This window comes from Lonchura striata, chromosome Z, assembly GCF_050655825.1.
Source record: "Lonchura striata isolate lonStrDom1 chromosome Z, ASM5065582v1, whole genome shotgun sequence".
In the NCBI taxonomy this organism is placed as follows: Eukaryota; Metazoa; Chordata; class Aves; order Passeriformes; family Estrildidae; genus Lonchura; species Lonchura striata.
This window is the reverse complement of record NC_140740.1, coordinates 9,324,488-9,351,455: the sequence shown is the minus strand read 5'-3', so window position 1 is coordinate 9,351,455 and position 26,968 is coordinate 9,324,488. Positions and strand designations below refer to the sequence as shown.

The window sequence follows — 26,968 nt, the reverse complement described above, 5'->3', positions numbered from 1 at the left end:
ATCATCTCCTCCCACCTAGGATTCTTTCCCACCTTCTGACATCTCAGCCCCCAGGCCATCTCTCTTCTCTTTCAGATCAAGGAGGATTAAGGTTTCACAAAGATGTCTTTGCCCAAGAAGGGGTTAAATTCTCGGGCTCCTAGGACAACTGAAATCTCATCTACACAGAACTCCCATGGCTGGGCATCTTCCTGCCCCGCTTCTCTTTCTCCTCTACCGCTGCACTGCTGGGACATGATATCAAATTTCCAGGTAGAGCTGGCTGGGGAGGGAGAACAAAGACATCTCACTTTTTCTCCACCTACCGTCTGCAGGGGCTGGCCTGGTTCCACTTCCTTCATCCCCTGGCCTACCTCTCCTAGGCAGCACGGCTTCCTCTCCCTGACGCAGCCTGTGGCTGGGCAGGGGAGGTCTGAACTACAAAAGAGAGCATTCCCCTGGGAGTTCTCTGCTTTTAACACCCTGTGTTCTCAGAGGCGTGCCCAATGTCTTCAGCGGTCACACTAGGTGTCAATATTCAAATCTGACCACTGGTTGGTTTGACCCAAACTTGTTGAGAAAACGCACTTCCTTATCAACATAAGATAATACACATCTATATAAAACCAGGACATAGTGTGCACCGTCAAACAGACGGTGGTCTGGTGTTCCTGGACTACCACGACTATGTCCTGATGGAAGTGGTTAAGAAGGCTGTGCTTATGGTCCAGAAACCATTTGAATACTCAGAGGAGAAGCAGGACCAGCAAGGAAGGGCAGAGGGATCAACAACAGCAGAAAAACCTGCAGGATGTGCCAAAAGCCTTCCTGCATCTACACTCATCAAAACCCCGGCTCGACAGAGTTGGCTGAGGCCGGTCCAGAAAGCATTGAAGGCTCTTCCCTTATCCTCCACAGCCACTTCCAGTGCAGGAAAGAAGAATAAGCACCCAACAGCTGACAGCAAAAATCTTCTGGACACAGCAGAGTGTATCAGTAGAGATGTCCCAGACAAGGCTACACCTGAGATCCAGTGATCCAGCCAGCAGCCTATGGATCAGCAGAATGCGGAACCCAGTAGGGATGTGTCACCCACCACAGCAGGGACTAAGAGCCGTGGACATGAGACACATCGTCCCACAGCTGATGCTGTGGCATTCCTCAGATACAATGACTGCCTCCAGACTGAGGTGGTGAAGAGGGCTGTGATTATGGTCCAGGTGCCATTTGAATAGTCAGAAGAATCACTGGAGCAGGAAGGAAGCATCGACTAGGCAAGGGCAGCAGCGACAGATAGCCCGGCTCACACCGAGCACAGCCCTATAGTGCATGGCTCACCTTTGCTGGACATAGAAGAGTATTGCATGAGTGGGCTTCCTCTTTTTCTATATTTTCTTCTTTTGTTGGGTTTTAATGGAAAATCAGTATATATATATTTATATATCTATATATCTATATATAGATATGTATGTCTCTATGTATCTCTATATATTTTTTCTTTCTCTATATATAGATACATACCTGTATATATATATATGTGTGTGTGTGTGTGTGTGTGTGTGTACACACCTATATATGTACTGTTATGGTTTGATGCTGGCACAATGCCAGTGCACCCATGAGAATATATTTTTCTCAAATTACTGTTGTGAGATTTGATCAGAAATAGATAAGAGCAGGCTCAAGCTTTAAAATTAAGAAGATAACTTTATTAACCTACAGCTGTAATAAAAGGAATGATAATAAAATAAAAACCTATGTAATATGTGAAATTTTCTACTTGTTTCCACTAAAATAATTTATACAAAGTTTCAGTGATAATACTTGTGTATATTTTCACATCTCAAAATATAATTCCAGATACCACTTGAAGCCAAAAAGTGCATTGCAGTTTGTCAATCAACTGTTTTGAGAAGGAAATGTGACAGAGATATTTAACCCAGATGTTTTTTCTTAAACTTATTTTTTTACATCAACTGTCATCATGCTTGAAAACATCAATGCAGCAGTGTATAACATCTTTCTTAGTTTAAGATTTCTTTGAGTGAAGACTTCCTGGTTTAAAGATGTTGATTCAAAGGTTTCAAATCTTCTACCTAATGTATTGTTAATTGTCATTGTGCCAGAAAGATTCAAGGAAGTTCAGTCCTTTTTAAGATCTTTCAATATCAGGCTCTTCATAATTCATTTAATGTTGTTGTAGATATGGAAACTTCAATTGTGTTATAGAGGGCTTAAGATTTTTTTTCCTTGGTTCAAGATCTTTTTTACTTTTTCATTATTTATTTAAGGAAACAATGATTTTACCCAAGTTGAAATGCTCACAATCTAACTTGATAATACAGTAATTTCTGCAAATTATAGGTCTACAGAGTGTTTGGACAAATTGCAACAGTGTATGTGTTACTAGTTTCCAAGAAATTTGGAAACTCATGAATTTGTTTGGTTCTGCATCATCTCTGTTCCCAGTAATAATTTCATTGACAGTTCTCCCTCAAGTTCTGTAAAGCAATGACTTTATTTTATTTTATATTTCCCTAAAATGTCTTAAAAGGAACAATTTGAATAGCTTGGTTTGTAGTTTACCCCAGCAGTCAGAAGTAAGCACTGACAATATTTTTTTCAAACATAACTTTCCTGACTCTGTCATTTTCCAAAAAAATTGATTTTTCTGGGCTACTGGATATTATCCAGTCACAAACTTATGTCTTTCCTTGCTAATTATCTTCACATATCTTCTATTTATAGTCTCCAAAGTTCTCCTGCAAAGTGCTAATAATTTGTATTTGTTCACATAACTTTGAATCAATTAAGACAGAAGTGTACATATAACACACAGAGACTCCTACCCATTGCAAATTGAAATGGAAAGTATAAATAATCAGAATTAAAGTTGCTAATACATGATATGACCTGCTAGAATTTCCACTTAGATTTTGCATTTTCCTGCTTTCTTCAATGTACAGCAGTACATCAAACACAGAAAAAAGAATCACCATAAATTTAGATTAATTCAAAAATGTCACTGCATTTTTAAACTCTCACACATTGCTCATTTATTGAAGCTCCCTTCCTTGCCCAGCTATTTCTTTCCTGTATATATCCTTCCAAACAAAAATATGTATGTGTATACATATTTATATATACATAAATTACCTTCACTCTGAAGTAAAAAAAAAAAAACAAGTATAAAATTTTGCAAAAACAAAATGAGGGAAGATAGTGATATTTCCATGTGGATTTTTTTTTTTTTATTATCTTTTTTCTTTGAAGAGAAGTGAACCTAACCTAATCTGAGCTTAGTTTAGCTCAGCTCTAATTTCTTACTCTCTGTTCATTCATAAATGCTTTTTTGTTGTTTTCCAATGTCTTATATACACTTTCTGATTAACCACTTGTTTTTAACAGTCTAAAGCTATGCTTCCAGTTGGCCAACCATTCCTTGGAATAGTTATGAATTATTATCCATAATCTTTGGTGAGTACATATAAAGACACAGACATGCGTAACAGGGGAAAAACACCTGGAATGCTGCATGGCACGTAAATACTATTGATATCCAAGATGGAAAAAGCATAAAATTTAGTGTTTGAAATAGTATTTTTTAAAAACACCTATGTGAACATAGCAGCAAGTACACTAAAATATTTTCAAAATGGATAATCCTATGTACCTTTACTGAGAAAGGAAAATATCTGAAAGTAGGTAATCTACTTAATTTATTAAAGACTGTGAAAAAGAAAGTTTTGAACTTTATATGAATGACAAACATGCATTTATATGATTAATGTCTTCAGAGGATAGAGAAAATTCTAGCAGTGAATAATTTATTAACAGGTGACAAATCTCTGAATGACTAACCTCCAGGAAACGAAGGCTTTCCTCTTTGGACGTCAGAATAGTTGAAATACATTTTTATAAGTACCTGAAAATTACTGTTTCCTTTGTGTATGCCAAATGAAACACAACACTTGATCAGATCCTTGCCTAAGTAAAAAATGTCAATAAAATTGCAACTGAATGTCAGAATTTCTTTATTGATAATAATAATTAATTAATGCATTTGATTGTACCCATCTATAAACAAGGTACCAAAATACATGAAATCCATATCTATTAATCTCCAATATGTAATAACTAGACTAGACAGAGCAGCATAAAAATGTCAGTGTACAGGACATAAAATGCAAGATCCAAAAAAGTCAAATAAACCACTAAACAAGTGCAATGTATAATTGCTCTCATCTCTTTAAGTCTGCATTCTAGCTTGTTTTCAGAGGTTTTTGAAGGCAGATGACATTATATTCATTATAGAGTCATAGAAAGGTTTGGATTGGAGTACCTTGAAGATCAACTAGTTCTAGAACCTCTGTCATGGGGAGGGAAACCTTCCACTGGACGAGGTTGCTCAGGTTACAAGCCTGGCCTTGAACACTTCTAGGGATAGGGTATTCACAACATGTACCAGAGCCTCACCACCATCCCAGTAAAAAATTTCTTCCTAATATCTGATCTAAACCTCTCTTAGTTTGAAGCCATTCTGCTTTGTCCTGTCACTATATATTCCTGTATAAAATCTCTCTTCATATTTCTTTTTACCTTTCTGGTCCTGGAAGGCCACAATTAATCCTTATCTTCTTCAGGCTGAACAATCCCCATTCTCTTAGCCTTTCCTCATAGCAGAGGTGCTCCATCCCTCTGCTCACCTTGGTGCCTCCTCTGGACTCTCTCAGCAGCTCCATGTCCTTGCTGTGCTGGGACCCCAGAGCTGGAGGCAGCTCTGCAGGTGGGGTCTCACCAGAGCAGGGCAGAGGGGCAGAATCCCCTCCCTGCCCTGTGCCCACGGGGCTCTGGGTGCAGCCCAGGACACACTTGGCTCTCTGGGCCGGGAGTGCCCATGGCTGGCTCGTGCCCAGCTCTCTTGAGGTTGTCCAGATCCTTCTCTACAATACTGTGGACTTACAGTGAATTATGGAGCACTCTGACAGTGTTTCAAAAGAAAAGAATCTGACAACTGGAGAATTTATTTTTACTTTCTTCCCTGTTCTGGAGGGATCATCCCTTGATAGCACACAGGAATGGCACCTCCTCCAGCAGTGTGTGGGAACAGCATCATGGACAGTGGGGCATTTTCTCCAGGAAATCCAGAATGATGTGCTCACCTTCCAAGAAATCATAGTCCTGAGAAGAGAGGGATGGAAAGATATGTAGGAGAGAGTCACACAGAAACAGGGACACTGTCCAAGATGATGCTCATGATTGAGGAAGTGTCCCAGACTGTCTCTCATGCAGGCAGCAGTGGGCTGACACTCATCCATGGTATCCTTTGGGGTGCCTGGGGTGTGGTCTGAAGAATCTCGTGGTCTGAAGAATCTCGTACTCTGAGTGGGACCTACAGACAAAGCCTCTCTTTAAGCGCATTTCTGAGTGGACGAAGGCACAACAAGGAAGCATGAGCTGGTAGGAGAGGACCAAGACATCACAAAGTCAGAGTCAGGCATAGCCGGCTTCTCCCAACCCCAGCCAGATAGGAATTTTATCCATGAATGTAAGACAAAGCTGTGAGGAGCCACCTGCCCTTGCTTCTGTTATCATTCCTTTAACTGTCCACTGTAGAGACCAGTGGGCCAACAGGAAAAACCCACAACCTCCCCATGAAGGGAAAACCCCTCAAGTGATAACTACCTTATTAGGGTGAGGAAAAGTGCTTCTCCCAGCATGCCTTGCTGTGACATGCAGATTTTAATGTATCCCAATGACCCTTCCCCCATGTTCCCTCATCCTATTGTCCCTAGTGTTCTGTCCTGCCCCTTGAGATCCCTATATAAACTGCTTTCCCTGCCAGAGTGGCTCTTCATCCCTAGACTGTTTTGAAGCAGAACCTCAATAACAGCTCTCCTTGGAACTCCACATGCAGACCCCGTCTCTCCTTCTGCATCACTTGGCTCACAGAAGAGATGAAATCACTTTGGTGTGAGCACCTACATGCCTGTGCCCACAAGGTGACTTTTTCAAGATGCTTCTTTGGGAAGGTCGTGGTACTCCAGACATTTGCCTGCCACAACAGTCCACAGATTCTGCATCTGCCCATCCCAGCAGCTTAGTAATGATTTCAGGAAACACCTCCGCTGTGTCACCCCACACGGCTGGAGACGATCTCCGGCTGGGCCCGGCTGGTGATGGGGCAATTCGGACAGCAGGAGACACTCCCCACTGGGCTTTGGAGAGTGCCTTCACAGGTCCAGAGATTTGGCTGATCCCACTGGTGAAAGAGGAGACGATTCTCTTAAGAGGAAAAGATCCAAAGCTTTATTAGAGCCCCAGGAGAACCCTGGAGCCCAACTATACCTAAAGAACTCCTGCTGAAGAGAGCACCGAACTGGTGCTGATGATAGCTTAAATACAGAGGGAGGGGAAACCCGACTAACCAACAGGCACACATCTGGGAGTGGCTTTCTACATAACAGGCAACATAAACATCCTATAAGGGTAGACTGGAGGAGGGACCCCAGGCCCTTGTCCAATCACCTGACGCCCTTGATGGACGCATCCAGATGGATGGGAAGGGATGCTCAGTGACTGACAAGGTACCTGGAAGGAGACAGAGGAAGGACACAGCATTTTTTGGAGGTGGCTGACACATAAGGAGAGGTGGAAAAACCAGGGCTAAGCCATAGGGGTACAGAGGGGTGTATTGGGACAAACCATTTTGAAATACAGTAAAAGTAAAAACACAGCTCCACACACCTCACCCTATGTACGTTACTTTCAAGTCACACTTTATCAAGCCCTGCTCCCACCAACTGTTTCCCAATGTATTCCAACCTCCACATCTCACCACCTCACTATCTGGGCTTTCTGTTTCAGCATCTGTAGCATAGCATCTAATGCAATGTGTTGGACTTGCTTCCCCACAGACTGTGCTGTGGGTACATCCTGCCTGCAAAAAACATCTGACTGGATGATACTATTACTGTTGGAGGGATCACAGATGAAGACAACAAAGCAACCAGGTTTTTTTGCTGCCCATATGCACGGGCAGCAGAGCCCTCCCCAAACTTCCAGTGCAAATGGGCTTTAACTCACCAACCTCCCCCTTCCTACTCTGTCAGAGCACTGTCCTGGCTCAGAGAGTTTAAATGAACTCCTGCACAAGATGAGGAGGCAAACACACAGCTGGTGTTTATACACAGGTGATCTAAAACAGACCCCAGGAACACCTGTCCTGAGAAGCAGAATACAAGCACATGTGTCTCATACATCCCATCAGCAGCATATAAGGAGTCTTACACTGTATGCAGGAGATGCCATCCATAGGGGTATGGAAGTCTTAATCTTCAGTTTGCTGAAGCTGCCTCCTCTGCTGCACCATGGTTAGATCAGCCTGCCTCATCCCCAGGAGAAACAGAAGCTGTTGGCAAACATTCAGGCCTTTGACACATTGGCTGCAGGCTAAGAATGGAAGGTGAGGGGTCGTTTACCTGGTGCAGAAGCTCTTGATGCTGCCTCAGCTGCTCCATCTCTCTCTGGATGGCCTTGAGCCTCTCCTGGTATTTAGACTCTATCCAGCTTGCCTCCTGTAAGGCTTACTCCCCTTCCTCATTCTTCTGGCATGAGCACTGCAAGACAGAGCAGCTGGGGAGTCTGGGAACAGAGACCATCATTGCCCATGGGCAAGACCCCTTTGTATATATTTTTCTTCTCAGCTTAGTATAAAGATTCATGACTTTGTGAGAAATGGGAAACCAGCATTGCTCCCAGCCCCTCCACACCTGTGAATTGCAACACAGATGCTATGTTTAGTTCAGTCATGCTTTTAAGCACCTTCTCCCTCTGCTGGATGCACTGTTTGGCCTCCTTCAACTTCTCTTTCTTCAAGTGAAGCTCCTGCCAGGATTCATACAGGTGCTCCTTGTCCCTCTCCAACTGCTTCTCCTTGGCTCTCAGCTTCTGGCCATATAAGTTCAGGTCTGTCTGCTCTTAGGATGGGCATAGAGGAAACCAAAGCATTACCTGCCCTGTTCTTGACACCGTCTCATGCCTTCCTAAATAAATGAGGGAGTTATGTCCTTGCTGAACTTCTCCTGCAGGCCAATTTGGAATGCAGAGTAGCAGCACCAAGTACTTGAGCAGTGTCCTTTATCGATCCATCCTTAGGAGCCAGGGCTGCCAGACCTGTGACTGTACGGACACACCCACACTTCTTCCCTCAGGAAAGATGGAACCCCACTATGGACAAGGCTCAGATGTTTGTCAGCAATGAAAAACTAAGTCTGAATGGTTATTGGTCACCTCAGTAGCCCTTAAAACAGGAGTTCTGCTGCAGTGTCCGTACCACATATTCCCTCTGGGCAGCCTCAGGCAGAAGCAGAACTGACTGTGGACACGTCCCCATGGCATAGGGAGGTTTCCTCTCAGCTGACTTAAAATGGAGACAGCTGCTTCTGCTGTCTATCCTCACAGGCACAGGATAGAGACAAAGGTGACTGATGCTTTTGTTGATGTCCAGATATACTAGTAGAAGCTCTTCCTGGAATAGCCTGGTTCTCACCACCTTGAGTGATATCTCTGACTTTGTACCTGAAGGCAGCACTGAACATCTATCTCCCCTATGGCAGGACCCATCCTTGGAGCCTTTCAGGTGGTGCTGGAGGCTACAGGAAGGAGCTCTGCTGTGATACCTCAGCCAGTCTCATTATGGTGAAGTCGATTTTCTGGGATTGCTCCATCTTGTGCACCAGACACTCCTCCATCAGCCACTCTTGTTTATGGAATTCAGCCCACTCAGCTGCCAGCTTCCTGTGCTCCTCTAAGCACTTCTGCATCATTGATTCCTTCTCCTCCAGCAAAATCCTGACCCAAAGATACTGAGTGACCAAGGCAAGCAAGGCTTTGCCAGCTTTGGCTGGACTGACTTTCTCCAAAGAACCAATTAGCAGAGGTGAGGGTCTACATTGTGATTGTAAGGAGTGTATAATGTTCCAGAGGCAGTACCTATGGGTCCCATCAGAATGAATCCCACTTTGATGAAACATATGCTTGGCTTGTTCTACTCTGGGACTAAGGATGCTGCTTAGCCAGGGCAGTGTCCTGGCTCTTGACCAGAGCTGAGCTGACATCTGTTTCTTGTCCTGCCACAGCTTCTCCTCCTGCCAACACATCTGTTGCCACTATTTCTCACTTCTTATTTTTCAGCGAGGCACATTCTCTCACCCTTTGTTTTCTGAATGCCTACAGAATGCCTTATTATTTTTAATATCTCTCACAAGTGCCATTCTATCTGTGCCTTATAATCTTAAACAAGTATTTACAAGAAAGACTTTTATTAAAATTCTTCACAGAATTCTTCAAAATCTTTAAGCAGACCAGGTGTAACTCCAGGAAGAAAATTCATTTGCAGCACAAATCTCTTTCAACACAAATGCTTGTTAATCTCTTTTGTAGCTTATTCAACCATGCCTTAACTGCAATTCAGTCATGTAATTCAAGATTAACACACATTCTTTGGCAAAGTGGTCTGCACCACATCCCTTGCAAAGATATAAAAAAGACTATGTAAACTTTCAGCAGAAATATTTTACTAGATTTTCTCACTTAAAATTTTTGGTAATATTCAAGTAGGAAACATTAACATTATGTTCTCTATTTCTGTAAATTCCCTTGAAACACAGTAAAGATTTTGAAGGTCTGTGTGAAACAATGGATAGAATAAGTCAGCTTTGTTAAATATGTAGGCCTGGTTAATAATACTTTGCTCTTGTTTATAGTTGTTACCATTAGAGATGGTATCTACTTTTGTTTATTTGTTTGTTTTAATTTTTTTTTTATTAAATTACCTCTGGTTTTAAATTGCCAGCATTTGACAAGAGCTAAGTTCAAACTTGGAGTTTTATAGCTGCAATTTATTAAGAACTGGTGCTTTAAAGATACAGTATTGAAAGATTAGCTGTGAATTATGGTACAGCCTGCACATTTAGACACACCAGGTTGTGCAGAATATTTACAGACAATCTGTAAGTCAAAATATTAATTTCTTTGTGCTTTGGAGATTGCATTAATTATAGTCAGTCTAAGACTGCAATAATTAGACTGTTCTACAGTAGTCGCTAAGGTCAGTTTATACAAGTATAGAAGTAATTTTTCACCTGCTACAAAGCTCCATGACATATTAAATCATCACAAACCTGTGGTTTCTGCTCAAAGTTATGTTGTTTTAAAAGGAAAGCAATAGAAGTCATGAGTTTGACAGAATGAAGTTCTACCACTGCAGTAAGGGATGTTCTGGCACAGGATTTCATTAGAAAGCAATATACAGCCATGAATGTTAATCAGCCTTTTGTCATAGCTGGAAAATCAATCCTGTCTGCTAACACAAAAAAGCTTTTGTGAGAACATGGATTTTACTGGAATGCTGCCAAACATGGGCAATTTGTATGTTTTAAGATGCTTCCAAAAGTGCAAAATAACGGGGGGAGTTCAAGCAGGGATGCAACCCTGCCCTGTAGTGATAGCTCAGGTCAGTATCTCAGCTTTCCTGGAATATTCTCATCTGGTGGAAAAAAAAGCAGAAAAACCTGAAAGGAAGAATAAGAAATTTGGAGTTTTATTCTTACTAGTAAACTAAAATATTAGTTGATGCCCAATAGATCGAAAGACAACAACAAACAAAGCAGTAAAATTATTTACTTGTAAGTTTTTTAAACATTATATTTTGATCTGAGTGAATATTTTAAACACATTCCATGCATTTTTAGTCAAAGTATTTAATGAATTTCTTTTCCAAATCATAGTGTTCAACAATGCCTACAGAAATATATTAAGAAAGAAATATTTATCAGCATTTATGGCAAAAGATTGGAACAGATCAGCATTGAAATTTGTATTTGTTAATATTCAAATTGGAGGCATAATTGTGATGATAAATATGTATCAATATTGTGATGTATAAATATGTATCAAATGTAGCAAAAATAAATGCATTCCTTACCTGTCCAACTAAAACATTTCACATCAAAACTGCACATTTAGAAGTAGTTTTTTTCAGAGGAAAAGGATGTATTTTTTATTAGCTGTTTTGAATTGGAATAGTAGCATCCTCCAGTTAAGATCTGAAACATGTAATTCACAGCACTATACATTGCACCTTGGAGTGAATCTGCATCCTGCAGATGGTTAGGGCTAATGGAACTGATTGCATTGAAAATGCAACTACAGAATTCTCTATTGGCTTAGAATTAATAGTACATTGTGCATAACAGTTACTCTTCTATTTTTTTACTACAATAGCAGTATCTGTGGCTTCCAGACATTATGAAAATATTTGCACATATAATTAGTTATTCATAGAAATCAAAAATTTATTGCTTTCCTTAAATGTTCAAGCAGCTTTCCACACTTCATAAATCCTCACAATCAATAGTTTTCAATTTACATTTTTAGTACATTAATCTCCTGCTCTCCCATCAAATAGAAACTCTTCGTCTTGTGGTGGGCTGAATTGTTTTGCTCCTAAGAGAAGCTTCACAGACATATGTTTGAGTAGTATGATAACCAGCTAGAAGAAAAGTTGAGTTAATTACTCAGGGAGATATAAAGCTAACAGCAAAAGGTGAATAAATGAGTGTTAACTAAATGTAAGATCATGGTGTCAAGAATGAAATTAATCAGGACAACAAGATGCTCAAAGAAAATAAAATTGTAGTTGTGTATATGCCTGCACCAAGACTGTAGGTGATAAACAGGAAGAATTAGAACTGCATGTTTGTGAGCATAAATTGGCCTTAAAGGCTAGTACTAAAACTCGTGGGATTCACATTATTGCATTGTTAAAGTCAATATAGATTAAATGAGCAAAAAATAAGAGAGCAGATTTTCTATCTGAAATGTTGTACTAATTAATTCTGAGGAATTGAAAAGTCTGAAGTAAACAATGTTGGATGACTATGCTTTCATTTTATAATACATGACAAGTACCAGATAAGATAACCATAAAATGATACTGCTATTCCTAAAAGTTATCTTCAGTTTTTTAATAGACCATTTTTTCTGACATATGGAGATGTGAAATTAGATACTCTGACAGTAAAAGATCACAAGAATAAAATCCATCTGATTAAATGTGCTATGTTTGAAATCCCAACTACTAATAAACTTAACTGATAATTAAAAAGTATGGCCAGACTTAGAAACAAATTTGCACAGAAGCAGGTAGTACAATAAATGCCTCAAATATTTTAAAAGTTATTTAAAATTAAATAAAATAATCTATATAAAAGCAAAAGCAAATACCTACAACATATCGATGGGAAAAAAAAGGGAAAATTGACAGTGATGATAAAATATGAACTGTAGAAATTTTTAAGTAAAACAATAAATGATTAATGAATACACAGACACACAGCCCACACACCCCACACAGCTGCTCACAATGTTAAGAAGAATAAATTCCACTGTGATCAATATGCTTAGTCACATGTCCTGAATACAGAAACTATAGATCTGTGGGTTTTGAACTCAGTGATCCTTGTGTGTCCCTTCCAGCTCAGGATAGTCTGTGTTTCTCTGTTTTGTTATCTAATAGGCCTTGCCTTCAGTACTGAAGGGCAAAGATAGGCAAATACTTACTTGCAGGTTTAGAAGATGGTTTAATTTCCTTTTGCAGCTCGGTCCATACTGTCAAAATTTATTCTTGTGGTTTAACTTCATCAGTCACTATTTTATGAACTTGCACATTCAAGTGCAAGAGTCTCTGGTCTTTGTTGAGATGTTGACCTGCCCTAAAGATTCTTTAGTGTCTTCTGCGTGACACTGAACTGTAATAGAAGAACATCCTAGCATTGCCAGAAACCATGTTGCCAGCAGAGAAGGCTAAAGAGTTCAGCTAGTCTGTCTGTATTTCAGGAATAGCTGGATACAGCTATATATGTGGTGATGACAACACTCTAATTCTGCTGCTCTCTCTCAAGCACGTTAAGTGACATTTATTAGCATATAGTATTTTTAAGTTGGCATACTCATTTATACCAGTTGAGTATTGGAAGACTGAAAATTCTTAATACTAGTAAAAAGCTAATGCTATGTCAATATTTAGAAAACGTAAATTAAACTGGGAATTGATACTGTTAATTATAGCCCTGTCAGCCTGCTATCGATCCCAAAGAAAATAATGGAGCAGGCTTTGATTAAGAAAGAATTAAGAGGAGTTAATATAATTAATGTCAATTAAAATGCACTTACAAAACCTAAGCCTAATCACTCCAACTTAGTATCTCCTTTGAATATAACTGCAAATTTGGGGGGGTGCATTCCGTCTCTGACATTAAATTATTGAGGTGTCCCTGGACCTTTGTCCCACAGGGAGGGCCACAACGGGAATGGTCGACAGGAGCCCTGCATAGTTAAGGTTTCTGTCCCACTGAAAGACGGGATGACACTCAGGCAGCTTCAGTTCCCGAGGGTTTATTTGAGGGAAAGACAAGTCAACGATATATCAGACAACAGCTCAAAAGGGTAGCTGACCCCGAGAGCCCCCTCCTAGGAGGGGTCAGGGTATATATCTAGAAAGGGATAGGAGGGTTAGGGTACATATCAACCAATAGGGAAAAAAATAGGGGAGGAGTAGGAGTAGAGTGACATAAGCTGAACCAATGGGAACAAGGGGTAGGCGTGGTTAACAGGAGAGACCCAATAGGGAAACAAAGAACTGGGAACTTTCTAGAACCGAGGGATGACACAAACAATGATTAAGATAAACTGGGGAAGGTACAACAAATGATGGACATGAGGGGAGGCAGGAATCTGATAACTGTGGTCTCCCAGCGCATCCCAGGGCAGCTTTCCCCAGGACTCCCTCCCACAAATAGTTCCATATTGATGCAGGGAGTTCAACAGAACAAAATCCTTCTGGTGATACATTATATGGAATAAAGTCTGGTTAGCAGTGTAGTTGGAAGGACTTGGTAGAATTACTTCTCGATCCACCTAATAAAATAGGAGTTTTAAAACTTCTACTGGAAAGTATTTACATAATAAATATTGATTCCTTAAATTATAAATAGTGATGATTACTAATGTAAACAGAGTCACTTATAAACTGAGTATTACAGTATAATAGATGCAAAGTAAATTACTCAAGTGGAAAAATCTAGCACATGGTAGGAATATGAAGGATCACCGAATGGTTCACATTGGAAGGGACCTTAAAAACTATGAGCCTCAAAGCCAAATTAAACATTTCCTTGCACACTTCCAGGGATGGGACATCCACAACTTCTCTGGTTATCCTATTCCAGTGTCTCAAACACATTCACAGTAAAGTATTTCTTCCTAATATTTAATGTAAACTTTCTTTCTTTCAGATTAAAGCCATTAGTCCTTGTCCTGTCACTACATGCTTTTGTAAAAACTCACTCTGGAGCACTCTTAATATGCCCTATAAGTTACTGGCAAGTTCCTGTAAGGTCTCCCTGGAGCCTTTTCTCCAGGCTGAAAAATCATGATGCTCTCAGCCTGTTTTCATATCAGAAGTGCTCCACTCTAGCCCTTGGATGATGTTTTTGGTCATTTTCGACCCATTCAAGCAGGTCCATGTCCTTCTTATGCTGAAAACCCCAGAGCTAGATGTAACCACAGGTGAGACATCACAAGGGTAGAATACAGGGGCAGAATCCCCTTCCTCCACCTGTGGCTCATGCAGCCCAGGATGTGGTCTTCATTCATGGCTTCAAGCACACATTGCTTGCTGTTGTCCCACCTCTCAATAGCAGATGCTCTGAAGACTTTCTCCTCAGTGCTGCTGTCATGATTCTGACAAAAAAAAAAGAGACATAGGTATAGAAGTAAAATATAGACTAAATATGTGTATTATTGTGTCCAAAATTTTCACTGGGAGTAAACTGAATGAATGAATGAATGAATGAATGAATGAATGAATGAATGAATGAATGAAACCTTTTCCAAGGGGAAATATTCTAAATGAAGGACAGTTTTTCTTATCTCTGTTTTATATATATCTATATTTACGTATATATAGCTGTAAAATTATATGGGTTTTACATGGATATGATCATGTACTGAGTCCAGTTACAGTGTTTGCACTTCAATTCTTTTCTCCAAATAATATTAAAAATCTCAAGATCAAAGAAAAGTAAAGATGTTATTCAAGAGTGGAAATTCTGGTAGTCTTCCTACACTCTTTGTGGGATTCCTTTCACATATTTAAAAGCAATTGCCTATATGGACAGAACATGTATATTTGTGTATTTCCCTATGCTTGTTCCCTCCAAACCCTAATTCCTACCCTCTAATATATTCATGATGAGCAGCTTTTCATTTTCCTCATATGTCATAGAAATGACAGACTTGAAAGGAGCTCACTCTCTTTAGCTTATCAAGGAAAATGTTGACTGTGACACAATCACAGACTATAGGAACCTCCTGAGGTACAGTAATCTGATTAATTTAATTAGTTCTTCAATCTAAGGGGGTACAAACAATATGTGGTTTTCAGCCTGGTTAATTTTAAAATTGCATGCTATGCACATATATTTAGAAACAAGTTCCTCCAAATGGTTGTTATTTTTTTGATTGCTGACCCAGCAATTATTAGTATAAACTTTAATGTTAATCCAACACCAATACATGGAAATAACAAGTTTCAAAGTTTTTCCCCAAGTCCCTCTCACTTTTATCTCTGAAGTCAGTGAAGAAAACATGTGATGAAAGAGATGTGACTCACATTATTCACTCTCATACCAGGGAGGTGATGTTCGGATTATTCCAAATGCCGAAATAAACTTGAACATTTTTGCCTAGTATTTTTTTTTTTTTTCAAAAAATGCATACTTGGAATACAGTCACAGTCAGAAAAATGTATTCCCAAATGCTGTTGTATATTTCTTGTTCTGAAAGGAATGTTACTTTCATGGCTTGGGGTAGAGTGGCTGGAAAGCTGCCTGGCAGCAAAGCCACTGACCATGAGTCAGTGTGTGCTCAGTTGGCCAAGAAAACCAGTGGATTCTTGGCCTGTATCACCAGCAGGACCAGGAAAAGTGATTCTTCTTCTGTATTGGGCACTGGTGAGGTCACACCTGCGATCCTTTGTTCACTTTTGAATTCCTTGCTAAAACAAAGACATTGGTCTCCTGGAGCATGTCAAGGTCATCTCTTAAAGAAACTTCTCTACCATAGATTTCCATGAGCAAAATCCCAGGGGGAATTCAATTAATTAATTTATTTCATACAGTGATAATATACATTTCAAGCTGTGTGCTTCTGGAGAAGAAATCTGAACAAAAAATTACCATCAAAATTTCCCACATGTCACATGACAGTTCAATATTAATAAGGTCTTCTTGTTTTCCATTGTCTCTTAAATACAACTCTATACTTATGGGAAAATGCTCTTTTCCATTTGAAATTATTCTGTAACTTGAACCAGGTAAACAGAATTAATCTGATTTTATGAACAATTAATTCAGAAATTAACTGTTCCGTCATCCTGCTCAGTTTTTCCATTTTTCTGAACTGTTCATTTACTACCTGCAACCAAATAACCTGTTCCTGTCCAAAATCTTCCCCCTGAGATTTTTACATAAAGAAGAATGTTCATCTCCAAGTGAGATTTTCACAGACAAATATTTCACTTCACCTATGTGCAGATTCTTTTCTGTGTAGCATTTAAAAACCTAAAGATCAACTAAAATGTGGTACTCTCCCAAAAATTCTAGGACACTTGAAGGCTTTGGCCAGATAAAAAGATTAGAAATTGATTTTGTCTTTCTTTGACCAGCATCAGATAACTGTCTAGTGTGGCTACCCTTCTTTAAATCAAAATGCCATCAGTAAAGGTTGTCTTTAGAACCATTTCTGTGATATTGTTAATTTAACATGCATGTGTTAGAGATTGCTTTTAATGTGACATACAAATAATTGACCAGTTTGGTGAGAAAGTATGACAGTGCACAGATAAACAGAGAGTAAAGATCAGAAAATTTCTTTCCACGGTAAACAGAAATTGGAAATTAGTGCTAGGTTAGTTTTAACCCTAAACTTTGGAGGGAGGAATTTGAAATTCTTATGGAGATTGTCCTGGTACAACTTGCAAAGCATGTCATAGTGACAGAAAGAAATAGTTTTTTCTTTGTGTATATGAGGGGCCAATGGAAGTGAAGGATCAAAACTCCACTCTGATCTAATCATCAGTAGGAACCACTTCAAACTTGGGTGTGTGATTAACTAGGGCTTCTGAAGTTCACAGCCCCGAATTTGTAGTTTAATACATTGAATCTTTATAAATCAGGTACATGATGAACATCTCAATAATATCAATTTTTCCTTTGTAACCACAAGCAAACAAGATTGTTAGTCTGAGATAAAACTGTAGCATGGATATATGCAGCAAAACAGTGAAGTTCAAAGCCGGGGAACAAGTCGTAGTGCAAGTTCCAAATGCACAAATAACAATGCAAAACTAGAAAATATGTTATTGGCTTGATCCTTAGAATGCAGCTGTCCTCAGCAGCAGTCTTTGTAATTCAGTAGGGCTTTTAAGTGTAGTGCAAGACTCCACTCAGTACTTGTGCCATTTCCAGTTCTCTTACAAGCATTTTTGCATGATGTTTATTGTTTCGGTACGTCTTTGAATTATTTGGTATCTGCTTAGTGGAAAATTTTCACGATAGTTAGGTTTGTTTTGTTTATGTATCAAATTGCTTTTGCTATTTTACCTAATTTCAAGATGAAAAGAAGTGTTTAATTATGGAACACATGATTGTCATGAACACAAAAAATTATTATTTATCTCAATTTATCCTAAAGTTATAAAATAATTGTAGTGCAAATTTTCTATTTGTCAAACATTTAATTAAATCTTTACAGATTGTACATTATATATGTTCACAACAAATATCAAAGCAAAGATGCAATTAATAAATGTTCACACTATAATAATTTAATTTGCTTTGTTCAATATACATTTAAAATAAATGCATTTGTAATTGTCTGTTCTTTAAACAGATTAACGTCTGCCTCTATGATCCTTCTGCTATGTAACCTTCAGAATGATGCTTCATGGATGTGTTGAGAAATCTGCCAGTTTACTACAGTTTACTTAAACAGGGACAAAAATACCACATGTATCTTGCTACATTTGCTTTATGTTATATTTGACATTAGTTTATGTTAATCTTGTAAAAGCAAGACTTTTCAGACTGACACGGAGCTTCTGAATGGCCTAAAGGTTCTGAGATCATTCTGTCTTGCACGGTGTTCAGATATGGATTCAACATACACACTAAGTTTGTCAAATACACTTTAAAATTTATTTTTTGGGGAGAGGATTCCTATTTTATGTCCCCCTGTATTGACACATTACAGACTTTAGCCTGATACTAAGCCACATTCATAGATAACATAAAAGATAATGTGCTTTTGCACAAGGTGTAATAATGCTGGTAAGCATGCTGACCTGGTGAATCTGAATGTAAATGTGCTCTTATCTGTTTCTTTCTTTACATCCTCCTAGGTGTGAAGGGTAGGTCATCCTCACCTGGGGAGGCTCCATGGCTCTGCCTGTTGTACTCTCTCCCAGCACGTTGTACTTTGTGCACCCATCCTTTTCCTCCCTGTGCCCTGCTTTCACTGCTCACCTCAGAGGATGGTGTCAGCTGTGATCCCTGCTATGCTGTGCACAGGGTTTTCTTGCTTAGCAAAGGGAAACTGAAATTTCAAATCACCTGCATATTGCTCTCTGCTCCTAAGTTCAGAGTCTACAAATGCACTTTAATATGCAGCTGTAGATGCAGAATTTATAGTTATACATATGGATGAACATGTATAAATATACATGTAAAGGTTTAAATTGACTCCTGGCAAGCCAACTTTTCCTTAGGTTAAAGTGAATATTATATAATTCAGTTAAAATGTAGTATTAAAGTATTTTTTATAAGATATAGCAGAGTATTCCAATAAAATCTTAAATGTTCTGTTTCCAAGAAACTCTGGAATACATTATAAAATACATAATAAAGAAAGAGAATGAGGCTTTATCCATAAGTTATATTTCAGATACATTTATTATACAGTAAGTTAAGGCAGAGCAGCTGGGTTTTGAAATTATCAATGAGACTTACTGTCTTATATATTCTGGTCTGTAAATACAAGCAACTGTGCTTACTTCTGGCACTGCTTGAAGCTAGTCTAATATTGTTTGCCAGGCTTTACTTCACTTTCTTTGATAAATAATCTTAGGAGCAAAAAGGAATGTAATATTAAGTATCAGAGCAATGCCAAGCTGATAGAAAGCCAGGGCTGTGTCATAATGGCATACCAACCATTTTTTTCTTTCTTTCTTTCTAACTGATTTTTTACTGTATTAGAAAATCAAGACAGACTTCATTGATTTACATTCTTGTATCTTTTAAAACAACTGAAGAATTGCATAGTTTGCCCATCAGAACAAAAGTTGCTATGTAATTTTTAAAAGATCAATACACCCTTCCATTGGAAGGGATTGGATTCAAGTTGGATTCAAGTGTTCAAGTCATACCCATAGCAGCAGAATAAAGCAGAAATGCCAATATAGTAATGCTGAATATTTTGTTGTTCTGCCTCCAAAAGGGAAAAAAAAATTAGAAAAATTCTCTACTGTCTTCTCATAGTCTTAATGTTTGTAGTTGATGAAACAAGTTTCAACAGTAGTGTAAACTAAATACAACTGCTCCTTCTAGTATAAATATAACTTTACTTTCCTTCACCTAACAACATAGCTCTAGACTGCTAGCATCTTCCCCCTCTCCTGTCATTCAGACTGTGCTACTGCTCTTCTTTAATCCTCCTCCCCTCAGACACATTGAATCACAAGGTGCACAGCTTTGGCCTGAGAGGGATCAGTTTAATCACATTAAATTGCCTCCAGTCACTGATTCTATATTGACATGACCAAGGGTTGTGATACACAGATATTTCACCTCTTGAGAAGACCTAATCCTAAAGAATTACTAACATTTCCTCTTCTGTGTTACGTTTAAGTCAGAGGACCAGAGAAATTATTGAGGTAAGATTAACCATGGCCTACAACCATAGCATTAGCAATGCTCAGCATGGCAAAGAATGTTAGCTTATTCATTAATATCAGTGGTCCTCCTGATCAAGAGGTTTTTCTACAGAAAATATAAAGATTCATTTTTGCATTTGCATAACATTTGTTTCAAAATATGCATCTTTAGTGTGTAGTTAATATGCTGGGTATATTATAATACTTTATTATATATAATACTTTATATATATATATATATATAATATATATATATATATAAAGTATATATATATATATAATATATATATATACTTTATATATATATATATATATATATAATACTTTATTATATAGTATATTATAATACTGGGTGTATTATAATACATTAGGTTTTGCAATGTTGCTACTCATTTATACTCTACATTTTGTATTAAGAAAAAGCCTAGAACAGACAAGAATAAAACAGTAGGTGGCTATGAAGTGACCTAGTAGCATGCTAATAAATGTGACTGACTGAATCCAGTAAATCTTCCAAAGCAAGTATCTCACTTTCCAAGTCCCGCTTTACCCTTTTTTAAGGTACTGTTATTGTGAATGACAAAATTAAATAGGCAAGTGTCTTCACATGAGGTAAAATGCTGATGTCATCAAGATCTTTCCCTGTAAAATTGCATTAGTTTTTCAAAGACAAGGGTGTCAATATGGCCATATCCATTTAAAATAGACCTTTCAGTGCAAAAGGCCTTCAAATGGCTTTTAAGATACATTCACTCTGTTATAGCTAAGAAAAGTGCTCCTCATTGTGGAGGACAGAAGAGAAAGCTTTTTCCCTCAGAAAAGGAAGCCTTTTTTTCCTCATAACCATTTGTCTTACTCAGATGTCTGAAGTGATCTGAGAATATCGCTTGTGGGCTAGTGAAAACTAATTTTAAGCAGAAAAGATAAATAAATGACTGGAGAATCCTCAGGCAGTATAAATGCCAGAGCTTCACTGACTTTTATTCTGCATGTTAGAAGCAGTCTCTTTAGTCATGCTGTTCAATTCTAATTAAAAGGAAAACTGACATTTTCAGGAGTAAACACATGTACTTAATAAGCCCTGACTGTTATTCCAGGAATATCAGTAGAAGAACCAAATCCTTACCTGTATGCTACATTTTATTTTCAATGAAAGAATGGTACATTTTGTTTTAGCAATTGCCACGTTTGCATATGTCTTTGTTTTCTATCCATTTGCCCTTCTAGGTCCTTCCAAAGTATGACTTTGCTAGCACACATATCACATCATAAAGACCTTTGTTCATGTTATCTAATTACAATTTTAGACACTGATATAACTTCTGTTCCACTTCTGTGAAGAATGAATTCCATTATACATTCAGCTTATTTTAATTCTCTTGTTGGCTTTTAATGGAAATTTTCTTCCTTATCTTCTCCAACATGAATGCCTCAGAAATAGCAGTATGCCTACTGAGCAATGCAAACATCCTGAAGTACATCTGTCTCATTTCTACATTCCTTTGGCTTCATCCTTGGTGCTGAACTCAACTTCTGTTTAGACAGCTCTTATAATTTCAGTTTCTTCTTTAACTGTGATGTTATCTTCACATAACTGTCCTCCTAAAACAGTTTATGATGAAATCCACTCTCATTTTCTAATATTGAGTTATTACTTAGTTTTTCTTATGATATTGAACCATGCTCAGGAGGTCAAGCCTCAATATGTATAATAGATGAAGGCCTTATCCTATCTCAAGTAAATCTAACAAACCTTCCTAAGTATCCACACACCATATGCCTTATTTCCCTCTCTGATTTGTTTATCCTCTAAGTATTGCAGTATCTGTTCATTTAAAATAACAAACAAATGAACAAATTGATTACTGTTAGACTTTTAGTCTGACTGCTTTTGCTCTTTGAAGCAGTCGTTTTATCAGAGATGTTTCAGCTTAAAATGCCATAAAGTAATTTCATTTTTATAGTTGAAAAATTATGAAAAGAGTTGATACAATCAAAATCTCTTGGAAATCTGCAAACACTTTGTTATTTGAGGTCTGAGATAATTTTATATCAGCATTGGGGGTTGGGTTTCTTTATTTTTTCTTTTTTTTTACTTATAGAATTTTTTCCCATTAGTTGCTAGAAACTCATTACTAGATGCTTATGGGTACTTTTGAGTACTTAAGAAAGATAAAAGAATTAGCTGAAGTCGGGAGCGTGGCATCTGGCTACACTTTTTCCTGAGGAGTTTCTCTTGGAAATTAGACATTTGTAAGGATGAGACACCTTGGAGAGAGAAGGGCACTGTCACTGGGTTCCTGGTTCTGTTTGTTGTTTGTTTGCCTTGTTATACACACTAGTAAAGAATTGTTATTCCTATCATCATATCTTTTCCTGAGAGCCCCTTAATTTCAAAATTACTGTAATTCAGAGGGAGGGGGTTTGCATTCTCCATTCCAAGGAAGGCTCCTGCCTTCCCTAGCAGACACCTGCCTTTAAAACCAAGACAGTCAGCCAGTGAAATAGTGACTGAGCTGTTCACCCCCACTCAATCTATTAATCAGAACATTATAGGGAAGTAGAAGGAAGATAATTAAACAGAAATATCAAAGACACTCCAGGAGTACAAAGTGGTAAAAAGTTAAAAAAAACTAACACTGTAGTAGCTGGCATGCAGATGTAGATTTGTGGGGTATTTACACAGACCTTGCTAATGTGTTAAGAGAAAAATTATATAATAAAAAAACCCTTTTAATTAAAGACTTATAATTAAAGAATTAAGTATTTGTAGATGCAAAACAGAAGAAGAAACTTAAAAACTAGAAGTTTTCCATTCAACATAGGATGTGCTGGAACATGTGATCTGGGATCAAGGCAGGGAGGGGGAGAGAGACATGTTTCAAACAAAGCCTGACCCTTGACAAGGAGCAGAAAAAAATACAGGAAACAAGCAAGGGCAGAATGGAGAGATCAAGATTAAGAACAATCAGGTAGCTGCAGATTCAACAAAAGAAGTGTGGTGTATGTGTGTGATCAGGAAAGCTTGTAAAAATAATAGAAAGCTTGTATCCAAGTAAATGGATTTGTTCATGGTCATTGCAACTTTCCAGTGTAGACTTGAATAAAGAGTTGAGGGACTGATTATTCTGTTTTTCTAAATTGCAACCTTCTCTATTATTATGCAGAAGTAATAGGTATATGTAAACAGCTATAAAGGTGGAAATATATTTGACTTTGCAGTTCTGTTAAATATAATAAAAACATTTCCCTAAGTATTTACTAATATTGTCATCTCCAAAACACATTTCTTCCATTGCTTCATTTTACTGTGTACATTTTCAGCCTTTATTTCCATTTAGTACTTTGTGAATGAAATAGTTACTGGTTCAGAAAAAATATTCTACCTAAAATACAGTAATATAACTTCCATATTTTTCCAGAAAAATTTTATATAGCATTTTGAAGTAATGGCTACTTTTTAATAGTAGAAAATGGAAATAGAATAATGTGAATAGGAACTTGGAACTGGTTTACTCATCTTAGACTTGTTATATATGTATTTATAGATATTTTAGTCTAGCTGTTCCCCAAAGTAATTGAGTAATTCTAAAACACCAAATCTATTTCTCAGTAGCACATATTTCAGCCTAGGCATGTGCTCAGCCTGGTTAAATCTGTTATTTAAAACTCTCCCAGCAAACAAAAAACCTCAAACAGAGGGTTAAGCATGGAATAAAATAGGGACTACTTTACTCATACAACACTTCCTTATGCAAGCAAAGCAAGACACAAATTTACCATTATAGAATAGATGTCCTTTCATCTGTAATTGTCCCTGGTTTGTCTCAGGCATTCTAGTGAGTTACAGCGAGCAATTTCACACACAGCATATACTCAATTGATGGTGCAGCTTTCTTTGTCAATGTTCTAAATGTTCTATGTTTACAAAAACATGCAAAAATACCAGTACTTTGGAAGACCACAGGAAACCTGAAACAAATTATTTTTAGAGAGAGAGTATAGCATGCCATATCTCAGTTTTGTAATCAGCTGCGAAGTGGTAGAGCAATATTTTTAAATGTCTGTATCTGATACACAGAAGGCATTATGCCTATGACTTTAGCATCACTTGTAAACATCAGCTGGACTGAAAAACAGTCCAGAGTCAAATGCTACTTAGTTATAAAATCAGAGGATAACACAGAACATTTTTAACAGACAAAAAAAAAGCATTTTCTAAAAAACAACAAAAAAAATTACTATAATTTCTCAGTTTTCAAAGACAAAAGGCTGTCTTCAGATTAAATCCTAAGCAATAAATTGTTCTTGAACAAAGAAAACCTGAAATAAAGTCAGACATCAAGTAAGTAGTGACCTCTTGCTTCTTCCTAGGTACAAGACATCCAAGGGAAGCCCACTTGCCATTATTGGAAAGTTACATAAAAGTGAAACACAAGTCTTGATTTATCTCTGTTTGTCTATTTTCTGTATGAAAACAGAATCATAGCTGTATCTATTAAATAAATCCCTCTCTACAGGCTATAATATTTCCCTATGTCATATTGGCGTAATGTAGAAGGATTCTTTTAATGAAAAGATAATTCCCACGAGAATAAAATTAAAACAAGTAACTGGAAATTAGATATATGAATGAAATATTAAGAAGTCTTTGAGATCAAGAAATAATTTGTCCCAATTAGCCAGCTCACCTACATGACTCTCTTAGGTATATATGGAAAAAAAAATCACAAGTATTTTCATCTTACCTACATATCCTAGATGACTTCCTGTTTCCAGATTGTCCATAATTTTTTTTTTATCACACTCCAAGATTGTATTGCCATTACAATCTTGGTTTTTGAAATGACACGTACAAAAATAGCCATATGACAGCATGCCTGAGCTGTGAATAGACAAGAATTGTCTACACAAAATGTGCAAGAGCCCAGATATTCATTTAGCAGAAAACTAAGAATGTAACAGAAATATTTGATTCCTGAATTGAACTGGAAGAGGTAGTCTTCAGAAAGAAGAAACTGTGTGGTCCCTTCAAATCCCAGTCAAATTCCATGGAGAATTTAATAAAGTTATAATTACTTTTACACTAATGTACTAAAAACATAACTTGGCAAATTGTTAGCACACCATTCACAAAAATATAAATTATTATGGTTTATCCTTTAAGCAGTTTAGGAACAGCATTAACTTCTTCACAGCAGTGCCTACATCAACTACTCAACTAAACTACCCAGGCTCTTTAAATGTGTGTACAAAGTAATAAGTAAAAATAAATAAGGAGGTATTAGACTAAACAGAGGTCTCAGCCACAATGCCTGGAGATAGTAAAACAAGATTGAATTCTTTGTTATACAATAGGAAAAGTGGTTTGCATGCTGAACATGATTTTAGGAAGCTTTGAAATTCACACTTATCTCTTGAAGGTGAAACCACCTTATTCTCTTAGGTGCATTTGAAAGAAATACTATTTCTTGTTGAACTACAAGCAAAAATAGGCTTCTTTATCTTCAATTTTATTTTCCTTTTACCAATATGAATTTCTTAAGCTCTTTCAGTCCCCTGGACTTAGAGGTTTTATCAGCATATTGAATGAATTGTGAACTAGAATAGTATACATCATTGGCGTGGAAGAATTTTTATTTAATACCGAGTAAGCATGATTCCTGTTCATTTCTGAATATTAAAATATCCACTATAAAAGAGTAAATGAGTTACAATCTTCACTGCATGCACTATTCTTGCAAGGTAATTTATATGCCCTAGAGACATTTGATTCTGTAAATCAACATTTCCTTTATCTCAAATATTTGCAAAAAAACAATTTCAAATCCTGTTTTCAGGTTATTTTCCTGTGTTGCTAGTTCTCCTTTGGCATAATTATTAAGTTAGCATAGGCATGGGTCTTGGGCTGCACAAGTAATTTCTCATAGTCTGATGTAATGAATATGCAAGAATCAATTACTGCAATAATTATATAACCAGGGTAACAAAAGAGGCATTCTTTCCCCAGGATTGGGCTAAAAGAAATCAGCAAGAATTAGATATGACATTTCTAAGTTCATGGTTATTTAGATAGCATTTAAAAGAAATTTATCATAGACTGTGTAATGGACTTGCTGAAGCCTAACTTTAGTGCATTAGGTGCTCTCTTACAACATTCTAGACCAGTCCTTGGTTTTGACTCACTTGTAATATATAAGCAACTGCATTTACGTCAGTCACTGAAAGGTAGAAAAATATTTTCTCTATTGCCAGCTACTAGAAAGATTTGTGACCATTTAAAGTATTCTAGCTTGTATTATGAAAGCTATAAAAAGTCTAATAGGAAAGCAGTAGAGTAAATATATCATGAAAAGGACATATTGCTTATAAAATATAATTTACATTATAAAAGAACATTTAAGAGAAGAGACAACACTGTGAATGAGAATATTAGGATGAGTAATGCAGCTTGAAATCTAAAGCTATCGCTAATGAGACATGTAAATAAAATTTGACCACAGGAATCCTGGGATACTGCAGGGTCTCCAGAAACAGATTTTGTATTTCCCATTCACTGCAGCTCTTTTAAATTATGTTTAGCAGAGTTTTTTTAAATTGTATTTCTTGAAATACGTCTTGGTTTGAATGTCTGATATCTGCTAGGGAAGGCAGGAGCCTCCCTTGGAATGGAGAATGTGAACCCCCTCTCTCCGAATTATTGTGATTTTGACATTAAGGGCTCTCAGGCAGAGACATGAGAACAGGACTGGCAGTTCTTTACTGGTGAATAACGAGGCAAACCAGCGGCAATCCCCGCGGCGCTGAGCCCGACCCGCCAGTTCAGTGACCGCTCCTGCGAGCCAAGGCTCACTTCACGGCAGAAGAAGCAGCTCCGGGTTGGGCTCTGGGGCAACAGCGAATTCCCTCTCCATGCAGTGGCTCCAAGCATCCTCC

At 37.6% G+C, this 26,968-nt stretch overlaps 1 protein-coding gene across 1 annotated transcript; it reads right to left on the bottom strand.

Annotated features, from left to right (window-relative positions):
• Window positions 1–1,519: 1,519 nt before the first annotated feature.
• On the bottom strand, window positions 1,520–8,804 carry LOC146763613 (fas-binding factor 1 homolog). The gene is given in 3 exon segments (XM_085567372.1): window positions 1,520–7,598; window positions 7,768–7,953; window positions 8,661–8,804. Coding segments are annotated over 3 exon segments (570 nt in total). The 3' UTR covers window positions 1,520–7,358.
• Window positions 8,805–26,968: the final 18,164 nt, after the last annotated feature.